Source organism: Vigna radiata, chromosome 6 (genome assembly GCF_000741045.1).
Source record: "Vigna radiata var. radiata cultivar VC1973A chromosome 6, Vradiata_ver6, whole genome shotgun sequence".
Classification (NCBI taxonomy): domain Eukaryota; kingdom Viridiplantae; phylum Streptophyta; class Magnoliopsida; order Fabales; family Fabaceae; genus Vigna; species Vigna radiata.
Window position 1 is genome coordinate 17,263,354 of NC_028356.1, and position 23,939 is coordinate 17,287,292.

The following is a 23,939-nucleotide window of genomic DNA, read 5'->3' on the forward strand; positions in this document are numbered from 1 at the left end:
TCAATTTCAAGCTATCCAGTCATTCTTTGAGGTAAAGTAGTTCATATTAGGAGGTTAACAAAAAAGGTAATAAAGTCAATATAGATTGGTCTGTTTAAGTATTAATGTTATATTAAATATAATCATTTATTTTCTTATATTTAATCTATATTTATCAATTTTAGAATCAGTTTGTTTGTGATTAACAACAATCTAATTATTGTCTAATTGGTGATAATCACAATTTATATTGGATAATCTAAAATTAACATTAATCTTTTTGTGGGTTGACATTTCGTTTCTATCTCTTAGTTATTCTGTTTCTAAAAAACTCATGTGGAAAGGTAGACTGTTTGAGGAATAAAGAAAAAAAAAAAAAAGTTGAAGTAAACGAGGGAAGATATGTTTATATCTATGAGAAGACATAGTTTAGACTTCTCGTGGGTCTACAAAGAGAGTTCTTGGTGGCTGAGTGTTGCTGAATTCATGAAACTTGTTAGTTCCTTGATTGTTCAAAGCCTTTATGCACCACAAGTCCTCGCATGAAAGCAATTTCCAATGTGGAATATGATGAATCAGATCATCTCTTCCTCCAATTTCTGTCACAATGATCTTGCAGTGTTCACTCCTAGAAGCCATGTTATGCACAAACTTACACAATCCCCTAATCAACTTTCCAGAGAATGGCCCTTCTTGATACACACCATACATGAAGTAGAACCCAAAAGGACTAAAGAAATTAGGCAAGGTTGGCAATTTCATGCATGGGAACATTCTACCAATCAACCCCCAACCCTTTGTCAATAACATGCAAGACAAAGGTGCTTTCCCTATCTTCAGCTTGAAGATTTCCCCACAGTTCCAAACACTAACCATAGCCCAACTATTCGGAACTTTTCCATCTAAACCAAAATCACTATCCCCTTTCAAATAAGCCACCCAAGTTCCCAGGTTCAGCTTGTTCCTTAGTATATTCTCTATGTCACTAGGGAAGAACTCAGTGGATCCCATGAATCTTCTATAAAGGGATTCAGCCTCTTCAACCTTCACCATAGCTATCTCAATGTCGGATGAGATTTCAAACAGATGATTATTCACTGGGTTTATGAGTATAGTTGGAGTCCTAAACTTGGTGTAGCAAAACTTCTCCATGAAGAGGTTCATTGAGGCGTGATTTTCTTTCTCTGTGGCCATGTATGCATATTCCACATCATTGGAACTGAACCATTCTTCTAGTCTTTCCACAAGACTTGAGCCAACGCCATTTCTTCTGCTGTGAGGAGAAACTCTGAGGCCTAAGACATACCCCACCTTTGCCATATCCTTTGGAGGATGACTATGAACTGTCACCATTTTTATTAAGCCTTGAATGACACCAACCAGTTCATTCTCCATCTCTGCCACCTAACACCAAATTAACCAATAAGTGGTGTATAAAAGGATCATAGAAAAAGCTTCTTATAAATAAAGGGAGATGATGAAAATTAATCAAGTATATATAGTTGTTTTAATGGTGTGGTATTGTACAGTATATATACCAGCATTATATAGATGGGACTGTTTCGAATCCTACACATGGGGTCACCCATAGTGTCTAACACGCTTTCTGATGGTCCTACCTTGCATCTTCTTTCAAGATCTTCTACCTTAGCTCTATCAGAGTGACCCTCGTAGCTTCTGATTATGAACTTCTTGAATGCCATATTCAATGAAACTTACTTTGTGTTGAAGAAAATGTTGGAGTTATATGCATGGAGGTATAGAGAAAAAGAAAGAAGATGCTCAAAGCCAAAGCCAAAGAAGATATTCATAAGGTTGTGGAAAAACTTCATTCAGATAATCATTTATATGGAGCAAAAAGCGATCTAGTAATGCAGATATTTCTATAATTAATGGTTAAACTTGATCTCACGCATATGTATATAAAGACAGACTTGTGTTTATGCCCTAGTACCGTGGTTCGTTATCGATATATAGTGGATTATTAGAATTGTGCAGGTGCATGAATTTGGGAAATAAATATAGAATGGGATTACTACCCAAATAAATATAATTAATCTAACTATAACTACATATTAATACAAGTTCCACCATTGCATATTCATTCCTACCAAATATATATATATATATACACACACACAATTATTAAATATTTTCAGCAAAGGTGATCCAATAATGAATTAAGCACATTTGTTAATTAGGATTAATTACACTCCATTAAAAAAAATTGATCATACTAAAAAAAATATTAGTAACTATTTTTATACTTGTAGATATTTATAAATATTAGATGTTAAAAGTTTTATATAAATTAAAAAGATAAAGTCAATTTACTATAAACGAAAATAAGTGATTGTAAATCGTTGGTTTTTTAAATTAATTTAGACTAAATATTTTTTTCTTTAACATGATATTAATCTCATTTAATAAGATGGTTTTTTAATATGATTTAGCCTAAATATTCATTTTTTACAAGATATTAGATATAGGAATTAGAATATACTGTAACAAAAATTTGTTGTTTATTCAGATTATTTTTTTTATTTATTACACCATTCATTAATGTTTAATCTAAAACTTAAGATGAATATGTATAAATATAAAAAGTGTATTAAAAATTATACATTAATTAAAAAGTAAAATTAATTTATAATATACAAACATGAGCAACCTCATTCTTTAAGTCGGGTTTTTGTGTAGGACTTTTTACTTGTTATCGTTACATCTTTATAGAAAATATAAATAAGATTATTAGAAAATAATTTTTAAAATTTAAATTTAAATAAAATTATAATTTAAACTATTTTAAATTTTCCACAGAATATCCAACCACACTTGATTTTTTTCTTTCATCCTTTTTTGTGTTATATTTCTAAGCAAATCATTCATTTATATTAGTTTTCTATTAAAAGTATTTTATTTGCCACCTCACTAAATCTCACACCCATTTGAATTACGATGATTGTATGCATGTTGTTTAGCGGCGGGTGGGGCCTCTTTACACACAAGATTCAAAAGTAAAAATTAAATTAAGCTAAATTAAGTTAAATTAAACCCCACTCACTCTTCCCTTTCTGCAAATTATAAGTTTTATAATTAATAAAAGGATTGCCTTAATACTAAAATCCCACTAAGAAGGACTCACTGTATGACAATTGTAAAAGCAACTTTTGTAGAAATAAAGATAAACCTCTTAGTTGGAATCATGGACAGATATTGCTTGTTATAAATGGAGTTGCAAAATATGAAAAATATTATAAGAAGTTGAAAAAAAAAACCATTGTTTAGAAAACTAGTATTATTTTTAAAAGGATAATTATCAATTTTATTAGTATTAAAAAAAAAGTTTATCAAAGTTAAGTAGAATTAAAGCGTTGATTTAGTTAATATGTATTAGAAGTTTCACGTCGATTAAAGATAAAACCAAATTATAATATATAGATGAAGTGGAAATCTCACCTTATGAAATTCGATTAGACTTAGAAGTCACTCATATAAAGAAGAGCATCGGTAGGATGACACGCCACGTGGCGTTTACATTCAAATTATACGGATTCCTTCAATTTTTTTTTTCCAAAACTAACCTTCTACGTTTAATAAAAATTAAAAACAGTGGGCCACACCGTGTTATTTGAATGTAATGATAAAAAAAAGCGTGTCAAAGTAAGTTTTTTCTATAAGCTAACTCATATATGGTATAGTAGCATGTAATGGGTATAAAAATTCATCTTTTGTCGGAAACTTTTTGAGTTTTGATATTCAATTAACTCATGATAAAATCGTGATCGAATTATAGTTAAAACTGAATAATATTTTTAATCTGAAACATAGTTTATAGTAGCATGTAATGAGTATAAAAATTAAACTTTTGTCGGAAACTTTTTGAGTTTTGATATTCAATTAATTTAACTCATGCTAAAATCGTGTTATAGTTAAAACTAAATAATATTTTTAATCTGAAACATAGTTTATGATCCAAACAGTTTAATTATAATGATAATTCAGAATTGAGGTAGTAATAAAAAAAAGGTAAGGCCAACCGATACTTAGGTCCGAATAGGTTTATCTTATATAATTTGTCTCTTTTGTCGGTCTCACAGTCTATATTTTTTTAAGTTTTCAGCGTCGTATATTAAAAATCACGAAATATTTTGTATTCATATATATTATTGTGTTTTGTCTTGATGTTGAAACTTAATTATACTAAAAGATTAATAATTTCATAAACTAGCTTATCATCAATTTTCGGAGTTTTTATTATTATAAAATTGTTAAATCTTTTATAAAAATTTTGTAAAACATTTTCATAAAAAAATTTAAAATTTTATAATTAAAAAAAATATTCAAATACAGAGATATATTACGATTTATTTTTGCATGATAACTGTTCAATTTATAATTTAAACTTATGTCATATTTATAATCAAATTACATAATTATGTTCTTGAGGTAGGCTAAATATATATAGTCTAAAAATATAGTCTAAAAATATAATCAAATTGAAGATTGTATATAGTCTAAAAATATAGTTAAATATATATTATAATTTCACTTCACTAAATTTTTTTCTTATATGGAGGTAGGCTTAAATTTATTTAAAAAAAATAAATTAAATTATAATAAAAAATTATTAATTAAAAAATTATTAATGAAAATTTTTATTAATTAACTTTAATCATATAATATTATATGTAAATACAATAAGTAATATTTTGTTTGCTTTAGTTTTTTTTTTAATTCAGAATTCGAAAAATAAAATGTTCAATTTTTTTTTTTTTAAAAAAAGAGATTCATGAAATTGAAAGAAAATTCGGTTTTTGAATTTTTGAATTGGTGTTCGAATATGTTTTTATCAGCTAGATTTGAACACTCATAATTTGAACCCTCATACTTGTAATAAGTACAATGTTTATATTATTTTTCTTATATTTTTTTATTTAGTTGCACTAAATAAGAAATTTTTAATTTTTAAGTCTTTTTTAAGTGTTTAACATATTTTTACTTATGGTGAATCTCTATATTTTAGAAGGGAATGGGTTTTAGGATGAAAATTGTCATCTTGTTGATATTCTTTTTTAATTTTTTTATATGTTATTTCATACAGTTATAGACAAAATACTTCCCCAGTATGTCCCAACCTTTTTTGATAGATTAATATCACCTTTCCTTCTGTTTCGTTAATAACAAGGTTAAAAGAAAAGATGTCATGGCTAAAAGGGAAAGTATTATTTTTCATCAAACATTATATTATGAAAAGAAAGTAAGTTTTAATGTTATTTAATAAATACAAACAGACTTATTGTTCCTATTTTATGATTATGAAAATAAAAATTAACATGTATATAAGACAAAATAAAATAAAACTGTCAAAACAGATAATTCAACTCGATCCGACTTGATCTATTACAGGTTCCAATTCAATTCGATTCAACTTATTACGGATTGATGAATAAATAGGTTGGCTCAATTAACTATTTAATTAGAAAGAAAATGCATAATATTTTGATTAGTTGATGAGTTTTAGGAAAGTGAAGATGAAGAATAATAGTGGAAGGGGGAATATTTGCAAAAGAGATCCAGATTTGGTAGCAAAGTATAGATAATGATAGATTGATAGGTACAGAGAGGGTATAAGGGAGGGTTATCTTCCAAATTAATGGATCCTTTTGTGGAAGTGACTTTCACAAATAAAACAAGGATAATAACATGGTGTCATGATTGATGGAGGATGACAAAGGGTGTTCATACAAAATATATATAATCCTTATATATTATTTCATAAATTCAAAATAATATTTATTATTAAAAGATTATGAATAATTTGTCAATCAAATGTACTCTGCAATTTTAGTTACTTAATTTATAGTTTTAAATTAATTTTTATTGTATTGACTAATTTAGATATTGAATGTATTATTATATATTCTCTTTTAGTGTATATATGTTGCTTTTAATTTTATTCTTTAAATATTTCTTTCAAATTAAAATAACTACTTTATCAATTTTATCTTTTATTTGATTTTTTATTAAATTAATTTATTTTTAATTTTACGTTTTAACTATTCATAATAAAAAAATTATCTAGAAAAGATAAACATCACCTTTAATAATTTTTTAAAAAATTTACTTTTAAATTTTATAGTATAACTTATTATTTTTTGTTATTATAAAAAAAAAATGAACACAATAGGCGTATGTGTTTTTTTTACTAGTTATTGTAATAATCTATTTTTCTAACCAAATATAAGAAGGTTATAAGTAACATATTAATTGAAAGTAAATTAATTCACATGATAAAATTTTCTTTCATAACACATTTAAAATAAAGTCATAAGTAATTCAATTTCTATGGACTTGATACAATTTTGTTTTAAAAAGATAAATTTATTATCTAAAATATTTTTATATTAATTCTTCAGTTTTCTCTTTCAACTCTAGAGTTATTATCCTCGTAAGCTTCTATATTTGTTTATATATATATATATATATATATATATATATATATATATATATATATGATAAATTAATTTTTCGCAATAAGAAACTCAAATAAAAAGAGTTAATATCTTTTCACAAAAATTGTCAAATTAAAACTTTAAAATAAAATAAAATTAGTTTACTAAAGTTAATGCTTGTATTTCAAGACCATAAATTCAATCCTTAACTTAGTCTTTCTCCTTTTTTGTCATTAACATCACTCAATTACTCAGTTAATATTTTCTATAAAAAAAAAATCAATTCAAATACTCAATGGTTCACATTCTTTAAAATAAACTATCCAATTAACTCTTTCAATTCTCACTTCAAAAGGTTTGAAAAACAATTTTTTTATTGTATAAGTCAGTCTAAAAATGTAACAGTTCAAATTCATCAAACCAAAATCCATGTATTAGCCTTCATGATTCAAACAAATATCATCTCAAAGTAGTTCAAACAACACAATGAATCTAAAATTTACTTCAGAAAAACCAGTGTATTGAATGAATTTGTGAAACTCTACACCTATCATATTTGCTCCCAAATCCTCTAATGGTATTCCAACACTCAAAGTCAATGTCCACAACCAAACCATGACATGATCAATCTCATTAACTCTCTAAGTATGATCCTCTTTTATATCATATTGTTTGTCATGTAGAGTCTCTTTCGACTCACACCATATAAATATCATATTATATGTAAGTTTAATACTAATTGAGTTAGGATAATCTCACTCACCCCAAAATCCTCTTCAATATACTATCCTCAAACAACAATAAAACTCTTATATAGACTTTAATTATCATTTATTCAAAAATATTATATTTACTGTTATCAATCAACTCCAAATCACATTCACAACCACATCAATTTAAGACTTTCCTTTACTCTATACTTCCACAGCAAATTTTCTCATAAAAATTCAAACTCTATAAGTCAGTATAAATTTCAAACCTTTCTTTACCAAAATTTCATCCCAAAATCCCACCCTCAATACCATGTCTAATTTACATTGATTGGTTTCTCATAGTTGATAAAATACAACCTCCTACTGAAATTATTCACCAAAATCAGGCAGACTAATAAATTTAAACTTGTATTTACCATTCAACACCTCAACAAATAAACACTTTGGTACATTTAAAATTTTAACCGTGCATTAAACTCAAATAAATATACATTTCTCATGCTTTTCTCCTAAATTTTCCATTTTCGGCAAGCAACATTAATACTAAAAAAAAACTTAAAAAGTTAGCTTTTGTTACCTCTTAGGATTTTGTCTAGCACCATTCTCTTCCTCTAAACAACTTTACACTCAAAATCACCCCTACAAAGCAAAAGATTCCAATCATCATTCAAGGCACAACTTTAGCATCTCTTTTAAACGATATTTCATCGAGAAAGAAAGAAGACCACATACAATGAAAAGATAATTGCATGCAAAGAGAAATGAACTTGATTGCCTCTTAGCAAAAAGGACAAAAATCAAAATTACACCGAGATAATATTGATCGAGAGCTTTCGTAGAATTCCTCATGCAAACCACTCTTCTAGAATTGATTGTTCAAAATGACAAAAGTTGGATATTGATTTAGAAGAAAATATAATGTATCTAAAAGAGGATTAGGTTTCACAAAGAAGAAAAAGGAAAATTTTATGAAAAGGGTTAATTGGAACTCTCGTATCCTCCATCACTTGAAAAATTTTCATCTTCAAAAATTGATTTACGATGAGAAAGATCCAGACAAGTTTCTCCAATTTTACTAATTATAAATATTGATATCTAAAATAGTTTTTATTATTAAGAAAATATATATTTTAAATCAATTATATAGAGGATTGAGATACATGGAAATTGTGTTAGAGGAAATGCAAAAACATCTTTAAATGGTTAAAACATTAGTGTGATAAACAAGACTTTTTTTTTTCATTAATTGAAGACTTTTTTATATAAAATTTTAAAAAGTACAAGTTTGTATTTATTTTTTCAATTTTTTGCATTTATTTCACCTGTCTAAAATTATAAAAATGAAGAACAATAAAATATGTATCAATTGAAACTGATTTTAGATATCACTTATAGAGAAAATTAGAGCTGTCAAAATGGGTCAAAACCCACGGGCCAACCTGCTCCACCACGGGTTTGAGCTGGGTTGGATTTAAAAAAATTGTATTTTTTTTATGCGGGTCAGATTTCAACCCGGTTCATTTAAACCCGGTTCATGCGGGTTGAACCCGTGGTGGGCCGGGTTGGCCCACCAACCCATCTACCTAATTTTATTTTATTAAAATTTAATTTTAATTTTATAAAAAAAAAATATTTATTATTATTTTTTGCTTGAAAAAATTATTTAGGTTCTCTATTTTCAAAATTAATTAAATATCCATGGAAGTGAAATTTGGGAGTGAAATTTGTTTAGGTAAGAATTATAGAAAGTTTGTAATTTTTTTTATTTAAGAAAAAATTGTAATTAAGTGGGTCAGTGAGCCAACCTGTTTATCCACCAACCCGTGGTGGGTCGAACCGGATTCGAATTTTTCTGGCTCGCTAATAAACGAGTCGGATTGAGTTGACTCACTAAGTAACCAACCTGTGATGGACCGAACCGAGTCGAGTTAAATTACTCATTTTGGCAGCTCAAAAAAAACTTAACCATGGACTAAAAACAATGCAGTCAATTGTAAAAATTAATCCATCAAACTTGTAACGATTAAGCTTATATATAAAACTTGCATCCATGGAAAAGTTGATAAAAAAACAAACTGGCTACTAATCAATGCCAATGGATTATTTTTTCCTGCAGAGAAAAAAATATAATGAATAATTTAATGGGTGGGTTGATTTATGAGTCACAATCCATTTGATGATTCTACAAGATGTTAAATTTATGTAATTATTTTATTTAACATAAATTAACTAATTTAGAAAAGTGCCAAACTTCTCTTACATCATTTTAGAGCAGTTAATTAATCTTGTTAGATTCTTGTTCCAAGTTTCCACCACCTTTTACTGATCACTAAGTTATGATAATCCTCATTATTGTTGAAAAGACATCCACCACCAATAGTTACAAATGGAAAATGCACACGCGTGCTTAAAAGAAAAAGCATTGTAGTGGGTTTTCTCTGATACACAATAAATTTCTACTAATCAAACAATTAATATTTCTTTCTTTAGCATTATTCATTATGCATAGCCTTTTCGGATGGATACTTGTTACTTCCTTTGTTTATTTTGTTTCATACATGTTTAATATATCTTTTCTTATACAAAAGTGGTATGTTAATTAATATATATATTCTTTTTGCTATTAACACAAATATTTAAATTGCGTATGTTTATCATAAGTAGTACAATTCATTATTTTTTACTTATTCATTATCTGTGTCAAATTTAATTTAAAATTCACATTGTAACTTTCACTATTATTTCTCATAAGAATATGAAATATTTAAAAATTAAATAATTATATGAGTATAATTAAAATTTCAGTAATTAATTAGTAATATTGTAAAACTTTTAAAAATTTTTAATTTAAAATGGAAAAAAAAATTAACTAATAAAAAAGTTAGTAAGAAATTAGTTGTTTTACTTTATACATAAAGTGATTTTTGAATGATAACAAGAATTTTTAAATTATTTATGAATTATTAACTATAGTTATGAATTTGTTCTAAACTTATATTTATCAATGAAATTTTAATGAATTTCAAATAGATTTCGGATAACAAAATTGTTCGAAGAATCTGTCAATAATATCTTTCAATAAAGTACAATTTCTATTATCAATAAGTATTTTTATCGATAACTTATCATTATAATTATCAATTGTATTTTTTTTTAATAAATTTATTGAAAATTTAGATGATAAATTTCTCACCGAGATAAAGTTTCTTGTATATCATAGAGAGAAGTGAAAAAAAAAAAAAAAAGAGGAGGTTAACGCTGAATATATTTTTAAAATAATACAAAAACTCATTAGAGTAAAAGAATATACATAGATATAGAAATATAAGTTAAACATAAACCTAAATATAAAAATAAAATTGCTAATTAAGCATGTGTTCTTCAATCTTTAAAAACAAATTCATACCAAATATAATATAAATCTAATATTTTGATTGAAATTAAATTCAAATTCATTCTTTTATAAAAAAAATCATTTTAAATTTTGATAGATTAAACATAAAAACAAATATATTAAATTTCAAATTAAATCTATATTTTATAAAATAAAATAGTTTGAATATTTATAAATCAATTTAATGCATTTTAAAATAATTTTGAGTCCAAAATCATTTAAAATTAATATACATTCCATAAAAATACATTTTAGAATGAAATTTAGTTTGAGTTGTTCATATTTTATAAATATAAAGTTAATTAATAATTTAAAAAATAAACTAGTTTTCACATTTTATAATATTGCATATAAAGTATCATTGAAGATATCATAAAATGAGTTAACATGACTTATATGGGTTGACTTATCATAAGCTAAGTTAAAAATAATAAGCTCAACCTGACTCACTTTTTATGAGACAAAAATGTTGTAATCCAACTCAACCCACCATAGATTGGTAGGTTAGTTGATGAGTTAATTCACTTGAGACTTTGTTATTCTGATTTATTTTACATATTTATTACAATACAATAAAAATAAATTGATTAGTTTGTTTTTTTACTTAAATATTACTTTAGCTCATATAAGGTTAATAAACTCATAATTTTCATCAATATGGTCATCTTTTATAAATGTTTTTAAATAGTTAATGCAATGTTTTTAAATAGTTAATGCACGTGAATAATGTATGTCATGTGTCAGTTTATTGATTTTTTTATTTATTATTTTTATTTTATATTTTAAATAATTTTTCACATGTTAAGTCAGAATCGTGTCATGTTTCACTATTAGTGACACATGTTAGTTCGTGATTGTGCGATTGTCTTTTGTTCAATTCAGTTCTTATATTTATTGTTTTGATTCAATTCAGTCTTAATTTTCTTTAAAAGAAAATGGAACAATTTTATCCTTATTCAAATCGAGATCAAATTAAATAAATTTTACATTGATATTTTTATTAAATTGACATTTTTATTAAATATTTATGGATTTTAATAATAAAATATTAGATTTAGTTCTAAATTGAATATAATTCTTATATTCAATTATTAAATAGAATATTATTACAATATAATTATTAAATATTTTAGATTTAAATGTTAATTAGAACGTAATTATTATATTTACGTTTAGTTTTTATTTTATGTAAAAAATATGATCGATTTAAAAATAATCCAGAAATTTTTATAATTAAATCTAATAATTTTTAATTGAATTTAAAAAATATTTAATAAAAATATCAACTTTAATAAAGATATTAATATAAAATTTATATAAAAATTAAATTTGGAAAAACATAAAATTGTACCATTTAAAAAAATGTGACTGAATTAAATGAAAATAATAAATAGAGACTGAATTGAAAAAAAGACAATGGCACAACCATGAAGTATCACATAACCCTTACATTGACATGTGACATGATGCTACTTGATACATGAATAATATTTTAAAATTGAAAAAATTTAATAAATAAGATTTAAAAGATTTTAAACAAAACTATGACACGTAACATACATTGTTCACATGTTATTAACTATTTAAACGTTATTATTAAAAAGGATTAAATTGATCAAAATTAAAATCTTATTGAACATGAAAAAGAAAAAAAAGGACTTCATTAAATATATGTGACGAAAATAGGAACTAAAGTAATATTCAAGCTCTTTTTTCACAACATTAATCAAATTATTTACATTTCACCAAACATTATTATAAAAATATTAGTTAAAATTAAAATATCAATTTACATAACTTGACAAAGGGTTAAGAGTTACTTCTTCGTACAAGCAAATAATATATTATTTAAAAGTTTGTGTTGAATTGTGAGAATTAGGAGATACAAATTACTATATTTTATAGTAAATTAAGTAATAAATAAATGTAAAAGTAATATCTGTTTATTAAACAAGATAATTTAGTTAGGTTTGTACGATAATTTTGCGTATGTTTTTCTTTTAAGAAAAGAAAAATGTTATACATTTATTAAGAGTTTAAAAACGAAAACATAATATTAAAATATAAAATATTTTTATTTTATTCTTTTTCTTATTCTCGCACCAAATCAAAGAAATTTAGCACATAACAATACTAAGTAAAAAGTGCCTACACTGCTCTAGTGATATACATATACCTATATTGTTAATTTTCATATTACTAATAATTATGAAATTGAATTAGATGAAATACACGTGAAAAATATACTCTATCCAAATAATATTTTTTATATTTTAATAAATTTTTACCTACACAGATATGATATTGTTATTTCTCACATATAATAATTCTCATTTTCATTGTCGCCTATGTGTATTATGTTAAACTACGGTTGTGTGAAACTGTTGGTTATGACTACATATAACTTGTACTTAACTATTGTCTATTTGGTTATTTTTTAATATTTATTTCATTTTTAGTTTTTTCCTCATTGTTATTATTTATATTATAGTCAAAATCAAACAATAATATAATTGAAATGGTCAAGATTGAAAATTTTAAACCATTGGGCTTAAAATAAAAAAAAAAAAACAACAACAACTTTACAAATTATTAGACTAATGTTTTATAGAACTTTATAAAATAAGTAGTCCAAGTATTTCTAATCTGATTAATTGATTCAAAATAGAATATTGTTGAATTATTGCAAAAATTAATAACTTCAATTACACATAAAATAGACAAATATTCTTAATAATATTCACATTATAATTATCAGTTTTATTACACTACAATTTAATACTCACACAGTTAACATTTTTAATTGGTTATGATGATTTTCGTTTTTTTTTTATAGTTGTTGTATGTTATTGTATTCATGTTTGCTAATGTATATGTGACTATGTATGTGAGATATGACTAGGTGAATAATGTATTTTGATGATGTTACTTACTGTTATTTATCATTTATCATGATGATCAAATTGGTAGTATGATATTTGTTAGTTTGAATTGTTACAATAAAAGCTACACGTACATATAATTATTATTAGTTAATAAATTTAATTATATACTTTATATATATTTATTTACTTTTTATTTTAAAATAATGTATTTTCTTTTTATATAAAACTATTATCTTTTAAAATATAGAGTTCTATATGTTTATAAGATAATTTATAATTTAGTGATAGTATGATATAATAATTAAACAATTCAATTTTTTTTAAAAAAATTATTTTATATATTTTAAAACTTTAATCTTTAATTTTATGATTTCATATTTAAAATTTATGCTATATGGTAGTTTTAGATAGAAAAAAAAAAGTATCGCTTATAATTTTATTAAACTCATAAGAAAAGTGTGTATTTTAAAATGTGGGTTTTCCATTGAATAAAAATTGTAAGGGAATTAAGAAAAATTTTCCTTTATTTTTATAAACATGTTCATATAATAAAGTTTAGTATACCTTTAGAAGAATTTAGTGTGCAAATTTTAATTCAATGGAAAAACAAAACTAAAATTTTTTTTATCTAAAATTACATATACTAATACTTTCAACATGAATAAGTTTGAGCAACATTTAATCAAACACACCCATTTAGCCAAATATGCACTTTTACCTAAACTTGTACGGACAGATTACCTAAACTTTTACCTTCTATTCTCTCAAAAGAACTTTGCATCTTTTGGTTAGACTTTAATTTCATGGATGAGCAATTATGGGACGTGCTTGGTGTCATTTTCATATAAAAGAAAATATTCATCTTTCTTCTTAGTCAACCTTTTTGTCATATAGTTGATGATAGCTAGTTCTTCAAATTAATCATATCACATGGGATATTTATAAACCATATACAATGAAATTGAAGATTGAAGATAAGAATAAAAATAGTAAAAGATTGTTGGTAGACTAATATCTCTAAAAACTAGATGTATTTTTGCTAGATTCATATACTAAATATGTTTAGACTTATATAACTTAATTACTCTTATATTAGATTCACTAATTCTAATAAAAACTATAATACAATAAACTGTTAGAAATTTAAGTATAAGTGAAAATTTCACATTAAATAAAAATAAAAAAGTGAACACTATATAAAAATAAAAAATTCTTTTATAAGTTAAAAGACTATCAAAATTTACATATATTATATTTTTCAAACTTTCTTTTCGAGAAACTATTTCTCACAAACAATGAACATTTCTTTATATATATATATATATATATATATATATATATATATATATATATATATATATATATATATAAGAGTTATCCTTATATCTTAAACAATATTTTTACTTAATAAAAACTAAATGTTTAGAAAATTTAAAACCGACTTAATGAAAAAATATATATATTTAATTCTTTTATCTTAAAGGAAGATAATTGAGATAATAGAAAATACTTATCGTCATAACGAAACTACTTACAATTTGTGAAATAGAATTAAACGTAAAGCAATATTGAAGTAAACTAATACAAAATTAAAGTATTCCTTAACTCTTTCTATTACACCTAGTTTTAATTATCCTTTACAAGTTATTAGGAAAAATCTTTTTGCAGGCCATTTTCAACTAGTAGACACTCACTCCATAATGTTTGTTGTTAATCATCTTCAAAAAATATTAAAAAATTAATATTTAGTTAACTTTTTTTTCTTTAGTTAACTTGTTTATTTTCAAATAAAAATAATTTTTATTACTACCCATTTTTTTTGTTTTTAAATTATAATATTTGAAACAAAAAACATTAAATAGAGTTTAAGAATAAAAAAATTTATAATTTTCAATAAATTAGATGAAAAAATTAGTTAATAATTAAAATCTTAGTTAATAGTTGAAACTATTAGGGTGGTGTATTAATATATAATGCAGTATATATTGGAATAATTAATACATATAAAATGATGAAATATAATTAATGTAATAGGATGGTTTCTTATAAATTTTAGTTCTATTGATAAAAATATATTTTTGAAATATTTATGATTTAGTTTTTAAGAACTTTAAATTTATATTTATAAACGAATCGTTTTACTTGTATATTTCACTTTAAATTATTATATTTTCCTTTTACATTGGATAATGTATTATTATTTATCTGATATTATATCTTTAAATATTTAAAAACACAAAACATATACTTTTAAGAAGTAAAAACAACGTCGAATTTTGTCAATATACGACGTTAATCAATTTTTTTTTAATTAATTGTGATCTTTTTTAGAGTTCTACGAGACTTGAAAAGCATAAAAAACAACAATTTTCAGTTTTTGGTATTTTATAAAACATGAACTATAAACAATAATATAGGATCAATCAAAGAACAATAACAAACAACAAAGAAGTTCAATCAAACAACAAACAAGTTCAATGAAATAATAACAACAAACAAGTTCAACCAAACAACAACAATAAACAAGTTCAACAAAAAAATAAAAAACAAGTTATCAACAAATAAGTTCTTCAAAACGAAAACGAAAACTAACTTGGGTTCATCGAAATAAAGTGTTGCCACTAGTGAACAGAATGCGCCTACGAAGGACAAGAACACGAAAATAATCGGTGAAAACAAACAAAAATCATATCTAAACATGAATTTGTATCAAATGAAAGAAAGATTACATGTGATGGTCGTTAAACTTCGTTCGAAAAAAGTTTGAGCAGAGAAAAGGGTCTCTTGCATTAAGATAAAGTGAATGAATTTTCAATCTCCCACTCAAATTTTTTTGAATTCACTAACCTTTTAACGTCTAACTCTAGGACATTCGACGTTTTATATTCTTTTACGTCGAAGTATAATTCTAAACGACATTTAAAAATTGCATTTATTTACAAAAATGTCACCGATCATTTTTAACGTTGGCTATTGAGTGATTCGATGTTAAATGCATGATCTTATACGCTATTTTTGCACCAATGACATTATACTTTGATTATATTAAATAATTCATTAAAAGAAATTTGTAGCATAAAAATATCATAAAACTAATAAAAACCTTTTTATACATAATTATCAATATCTTATCCAATAAAAGTTATGCAATAATTTTTATGTAAAACTTAATCATATTCTACCAAAGGAATAGAAAACTAGAATCATAAAAAATATAAATAATGAAATCTTATCTTAATTAACGGTGACAATTGCCTAATTCACTTTGTGATATAGAAAATTGGGGACCGTGCTAGAATTTGATAGCGAAGTGTTAACAAAACAAAGACATTCGTCATTCCCATCTTGGAATCTTTCCTAACATTGAGAAAGCAGAATTTGTAAAGCTTTGTGTTTTGTCCATTATTGTTAGCGTGCCTTAACTTTTTTTTTTTTCTTTTGATGTAAAGATTTTGCCACCTTTATTGATTATTGGAAAACATCTCTTTGATTAAACACTCCTGTTATTCTGTTCATCAAGAGCATCTTGAAGAAATCTAGAATATATAAGCATGTGTTTATCATGTTTAAGATATGACGTGACTAATTATGAATTAAAATGGAACAATGTTTCTTTTAGAAATAGAAAAACTGAATAGTAAATAATAAATGTATTTCGTCACATAATAAATTTTTTAACATTCACGATTGAGATAGTCATATATCCATTCATAAAATAATGAGATAAAATTAGTACAATATTTATGATAAAAATAAAAATCAATTTTACTTAAAAATTTAAAGACTACAAAAACAATTAGTTTTTTTTTTTTTTTTTTTAGATTTTCAAGCCGAACGTGTACATTTCTTTTAGTGTATTGTATAATGCATATGTGAAATTAAGATAATATGTTACATTGTATTTAAGTTCAATAATAACAATACAATCCATTAACTACTACAAAACTCTCCAAAAATCAACTTAAAAAGCATTGATGCTTTTAGCTATAGCTTGATATTAAACTTTGAGGGAAACAATATTTTAAATGAGAAAATATTTAATTTATCTTTTGTTATTTGATCTATTTTAGAATTTTTGAGGATGGTTGTTTTTTCTTCATTTAAATTTATGTATAATAACATATAATTTTAAGGTGTTAAATTTTGTTGGTCTTATATCGTTTCTCAATCTCATTGTTTTGAGAATTGTCAAAAATACATTGGATCAAAGTGAATAATAATGATATTACAAAGTGTTGTTCAAGTTTGGTTGCTTGTGGTGGTAGAGATAATAAAGAAGAATATTTTGATAGTTTTTATGCTTTTTTGAACATGTAAATTTTTCTTTATCTGAAATTTATGAGTTATTTATATTATGGAATGTGCTTGAAAGAATAAGTTTTCCTATCTTTGATTGAAATGTGACTTATTTTTTGTGTGTAAAACATTTTTATAATTAAAATATAGTTATTTGAACTCTTGGAGAAACTAATTCTTTGTAGAGATACGAAATTTAAAGTTTTACATATTTTTGGGAAAGGAAATCATTACTAAATAAGTTCATTAATATGAGTTTGATAAATAAAGAAAATTTTAAATATTAGTTTGAATTTTCTTTTTCATAATGAATATATCAACTTGAATGAACAGAGGAATTTAGTTTTAATTTAAAGTGTGTTATATATATTTTTATCATGGATTTAGTTTTATTTTTATTATGTTTATTTTTTAATTATACTTTTCATACGATGATGATTAATAATAGATTTGTTTTGAAATATGAACGTATATAGCATTAGGTTTTGGTAAAAAAGGAAAGTATGAAAAAAAAAAATATGATCTTAAAGCATTTGAGATTGAATGATGTAATTGATCTAAAAGATAATATCTTACGAACTAAGAAAACATTTTCCGAAAGTTTTCTGACGGGGTGCAGGAAGCATTTGCCCAAATCCATTCCGCGATCGCCTATTGGGTATTTGGGCCCACATTTCAATATATGGATAATTTGGGATTAGCCTAATTCATTCATGTGTGAAAAGTAAAGTTCATGTGATAATTGGTTCTATTTACTAAAGAATTAAACTTACTAGAATGATAATTAAAATGTAGAATAACTTTCATATTATCATCTCCTTGTGTAGAAACATTATTTACTTTTAACTTTATATCACATTCTTCATATTTACCTTAAAACCATTATATGGGCTATAGGCGACGAAATGAGACACTGGTATTTGTTATAGAACTAATACGTTGTTTAACATACAGCTGTAATAAAACACTATATTCTTTATTATTAAAAATCATTAATGTTATGAATGAATGATTATCTATTTATGTGATATAATTATTGGCTTAATTGCTTCTTTGTTTCGTTTAAGTGTATCAAATAGGTCTATTATTTTAAAAAAGTGTCAATTGTGTTTTCATTTGGTAAAATTTACATTAATCAAGTCCCTTCATGTTAACTATTTTTTTTTCAATATTATCTTTTCGTCCCTTTTCCTCTTTTTTCTTTCAAACTATAGTTTATTTTTTCACCTACTTTATGCTTTCACTACCTCCCATAACTCACTTCAACAAACCCAGTGTTTGTATTACCACTTCAACAATATTTTCAATTTTCCCAAATTCTGACCTATAGATGAAAAGAATTATTAAGAGAGTAAAGAACTTTAATAAATGATATATTTATTTTTATTCTTAAATTTCGAAAAAAAAACTTAAGCGAGTGTTTCCTAAATTACCTCTTAACGAGAATTAAAAAAAATTACTGCTTATAACATTAATTTTTCTATTATCAATAGTTTTAATATTTAATTGAATGTACATTTAGTTTGTCTTTTATAATTTCAGTCCATGTAAAGTTATATATTTCGGTTGTCCTTATATGAGGTTAGTCGTCTCTCCTTGTTATGTTTCGATTGTCTAATTCTTCTTATAATTTTTTCCGGTTGGGGGTTGACCTGCAGAAGACACTCCGACGCTCAAGTCAGATATGTTTCATAAAGAGGTCAATATTTTTATTAGAATAGATCGAGAGATCCCTTTACCTAAACGCCAATAATATATTTTATAAGGCTTGTGGTAGTCAATCACAATGATTAGTCATTAAATCAGACAATCAAATTCAATAATACCTGTTAATAGTCCATTAATGCCATCTTATTTTGCAATATGACATGTCAATTACTCATAAATAGCATATATTCGCATTTAATATGGTCATTAAACATATTGATTGGCCATGGTTAGTGTTTGACTGACCACCGATCGATTGCCTGTTTTGGCTCCGGACTCTCTTCAGCCGATCAGTCACAAGGGTAGGTACCCCGCAAGCCCCGAGCAACTGTTTTGCAGGTGCGAAGGGGTTTAAATATGTCGGACGAGAATGGAAGTTCACAAGGAGCGTTCCCCACTGCTCAGCTTTTGCCTTCAACTTTCTGGTTGACGAGAGGGATTTACCTCTCGGTTTTTCCTTCGAGAGGGATTTACCTCCCGGCCGAGAGGGATTTACCGCTCGGTCTTTGTTTTCAACCTTCTGGCTGACGAGAGGGATTTACTTCTCGGTTTTTTCTTCAAGAGGGATTTACCTCTCGGCCGAGAGGGATTTACCGCTCGATCTTTGTTTTCAACCTTCTGGTTGACGAGAAGGATTTACCTCTCGGTTTTTTCTTCAACGAAAGGGATTTACCTCTCAGTCGAGAGGGATTTACCGCTTGATCTTCTTCATTAAAGTTCCTTGGGAACCTCATGGTTAACTTTTTACCACCAACGAGTGAGCATGAATTGTTTCATTTATTTCATAACGAAAGCACAAAAGAACAATAAAAGTCTAAATCAAAGGAAATTGAATTTAAAGATAAGATTAATAAAATTTTGTATGCCTATCCTCAGTTGATAATTCCTCAAACCGATCGTTCACGATGGCGACTGGGACTACGACTATAGCTCCGCCTTTGTTTGACCTTCCTATAAGTCCATTTGGGACTTCTCTGCAAATATCCCTCCCTGGGGAGGTTTCCTCTTCCTTCTTTTATATACTTTCGTAGATGTCCTACCTTGATGAGATTTTCTATTTCATTCTTCAGTGTAACGCATTCTTCTATAGTATGCCCATGGTTCTGATGGAAATGGCAACTCTTCCTTTCATTTGCGTTTTTTGGAGATGGTTTTCTTCGGAGTGTAAGAAGTTCAGCATTTAGGGCTTCTTTGAGAACTTTTGCCCTAGGTGCATTGAAGGTTGTAAAATGGTCAAATTTAAATGTCCGGGGGAGTTCTCCACTTTTATCATTATTGCTGAACGATCGTTTGTCGTCCTTTCTACCTCCACCTACATCAGCTTCTTGTTGCCGCTTTCTTTGTGAGATTCGCATATCCTCCATACGTATGAATTCAGCCACTCTTTCTTGGAGCTCTAGTTTTTGGTGGACGAGCATATAACTTTTCAGCAAAGTACCTTGGCCTTAGGCATGAAGGCAATTTGTTGATGATGAAAGAATGATTAACATCTTTTACCTGCCGAGCGGTTTCAGTGCACCTCTTCATAAACGCCTTCAAAGTCTCTCCTTTTTCCTGCTTAGTATTCACCAATTCCATCGGTGTTATTTCTTGCTTTCGGTTAGAGGAGTATTGCCTTCTAAAGAGGGTTTCCACAGTGATGAAGCAATCTACTAAATTTTGAGGGAGCGTATTATACCACTCCAACGCCTCATCCTTGAGTGACAAGGAGAAAACTCTACAAATGACCGGATCACTGTCCGTGTAAAACACCATAGCGTTGCTGAATATCCTAAGATGATTGTCGGGGTCCGCCGAGCCATCATACTTTTTTAACACAGGGGTACTCTTTTCTGGCATTGGAGTTTGCATAATAGCCATCGTAAAGGGGAGTAAGCTGGTGGGCCGAACGGTTTGCAGAGGAACCCATTGTTCTCTTTCATTGTCGTCTGGATTAACATGCTGGTTACCGCTCGGGTTAGGGTGCTGGTTTCCGTTCGGGTTAGTGTGCTGGTTTCCGTTGGGTCAGTATGTTGGGATGCTTGGCGATCATGATTTTCATTCTCGTGGTGTTAATTTTGGTGTACAGTAGATGCTGAGTGCTGAGCAGACTGGTCATGACGACCCAATTCCGCCCTTAAAGCCGTACTTTCCTCAGCATGCTTTTGCTGCATTTCTCGTTGCGCTTGTGCGTGCTCTTGTATGATTCGTGCTTGCTCCTGTAATTGTGCCTGCATCTGTGCCATGAAATCCCTGGTACTCTGCTGCTCCTCCCTGCTCCTTGAGGTCACTATTTTGGCTATGTGTAGCTATGTGTAGTTTAAGCATTCGTCTCAGTTCTTTGTGTTTTCAATGGGATGCCGCTTCGGGCCCCACAGCGGGCACCAAAATGTTTCAGTTGTCCTTGTCTGAGGTTAGTCGTCTCTCCTTGTTATGCTCCGATCGTCCAATTCTTCTTATAATCTTTCCCGGATGGGGGTTGACCTGCAGAAGACACTCCGACGTTCAAGTCAGATATGTTTCATAAAGAGGTCAATATTTTTATTAGGATAGATCGAGAGATCCCTTTACCTGAACCCCAATAATATATTTTATAAGGCTTGTGGTAGTTAATCACATTGATTAGTCATTAAATTAGACAATCAAATTTAATAATACCTGTTAATAGTCCATTAATGCCATATTATTGTACAATATGACCTGTCAATCACTCATAAATAGCATATATTCGCATATAATATGGTCATTAAACATATTAATTGGCCATTAATGATTTTTACCTTTCCTGATTAGAGTTTGACTGACTACCGGTCGGTTGCCTGTTTTGGCTCCGGACTCTCTTCAGCCGATCGGTCACCAGGGTAGGTACATTATACATACTTAATATATTATTTTCCTTTTTATTTAATTTCTGCTATAGAATACAAACCTATTTCGAATATGCGTATTCATACATCAAAAGAAAAATAATAAAAATTAAATGGCTGAAAACAAAAGGAAAATGAAATATTATTAGTTGCATAGACATAAACATACATAATTGATGAAAAATAAATCTATCTAAATTATAGCTTACTGAGTGAAAGACAGGAAAGAAAGAGAAAAATAAAATAAATGCAACAAGTGATTTAATAAAAAATGTTTGATAAGTATTTATTATAGATATAAAAACTTTTAGAGTTTTAACACACTATAATAATTGTTAATATAATTCTTAATAAGTAAGAAATAATATAAAACTAAGAATGCAAAACAGCTACCATAATTTATCCCTTCAATTTGCATTGCAAGTTGCAATCTTGGGTGAAGATAACACTGACAAAAACAGAAAAAGTCTGTTGCGTTGCAGAAGAGCAGAAGACTTGCAGAAGAGTAGAGGAGGAAGAAAAAAAGTTAACGTCGTTTGTGTGTATTTAACGGAAAGGATTTGATTGAGACAAATTTTACCAAATGGGGATGCAATTGACACTTTTTTAAAAGGATGGACCAACTTGATACCTTTGAGGGAAACTGTGGAAAAAATAAGCAATTAAGCCTATAATTATTCATATAATTGATTAATTTATATCATTGATTACTCTTTTATGATATATAACAATTTGTATTAATTATTAACTATTTGCAACTCACATGTGATTAATTATTTACTCCTTGTCCTGGGTTTGGGTCCAACAATTGATGTTAATTGTAATTACATAGTGAAAAGCATCATGCAAAGTCTTCTTTCACTTTATGAGCTATTCGTTACTCATCCTTTTAGCCTTTCCTCACTAGAGCAAAAATGCTGTTTAACGTCACTGATGGGTGTCGCGACCCATACAAATTTAGTTGCATATTAGGAATGCAGTATAGACTAGGGAATGACCCCTAGGTCGTCTCTCAAGGACCAAATGTGGTTCGAGTCTTAGGTCTAACACGAAGNGGGGGGGGGGGGTTTGTGAAAGTGGATAAACAAAAAGACAAAATCATAACAATTAAATTAACGCAACCAAACACATTAGACATCATTTAAACAAATTAAAATACTAGACCCCAACACTGTAACAAACAATCAACTAACACAGTNAAATTAATTTAAATGCAACACTAAATGAAAAAGATAAAATAAAACTACGACTTGAATAAAGACAAAATAAATTGCAAGCTCCTTCCATTAATGCATTCCAATACATTACTATAAAAAAAAAAAAAAGAAATCCTTGGATCAAGCATTAAGACAATAAAATAAAGACATTAAAAATGTGCCTTCCTAAAATTAAATCACCATCCTTCAATTGAAATTGTAAATAGACGTGACAGGAAGTTAAAATGAAATGCATTCAACATATGTATTATAAAAGATTTCTTCTAGGCTATGTGTTGCTGCAATGTAAACAAATGAAGACCCCTTTTTCTAGAAGCAAATAAATTATATGCTAAAACTCCATCCTATGTCGTGACCACTTTTAATTCTAAAAGCTTCCATTACCTTGATTTCTTAATTCTCTTGCAGCACGACATTCTTCAAGCAACTGAAATGAATTCTCCAAAT

General features: G+C 26.7%; 1 protein-coding gene across 1 annotated transcript; it reads right to left on the reverse strand.

The window, feature by feature from the left end:
* Nucleotides 1–270: 270 nt before the first annotated feature.
* On the reverse strand, nucleotides 271–1,682 carry LOC106764569 (probable N-acetyltransferase HLS1-like). Its single transcript, XM_014648838.2, has 2 exons — nucleotides 1,518–1,682; nucleotides 271–1,383 (listed from the first exon to the last, which is right to left on the reverse strand). Exons 1-2 carry the CDS (start codon nucleotides 1,680–1,682, stop codon nucleotides 409–411), a joined length of 1,140 nt encoding a protein of 379 aa, XP_014504324.1. The 3' UTR covers nucleotides 271–408.
* Nucleotides 1,683–23,939: the final 22,257 nt, after the last annotated feature.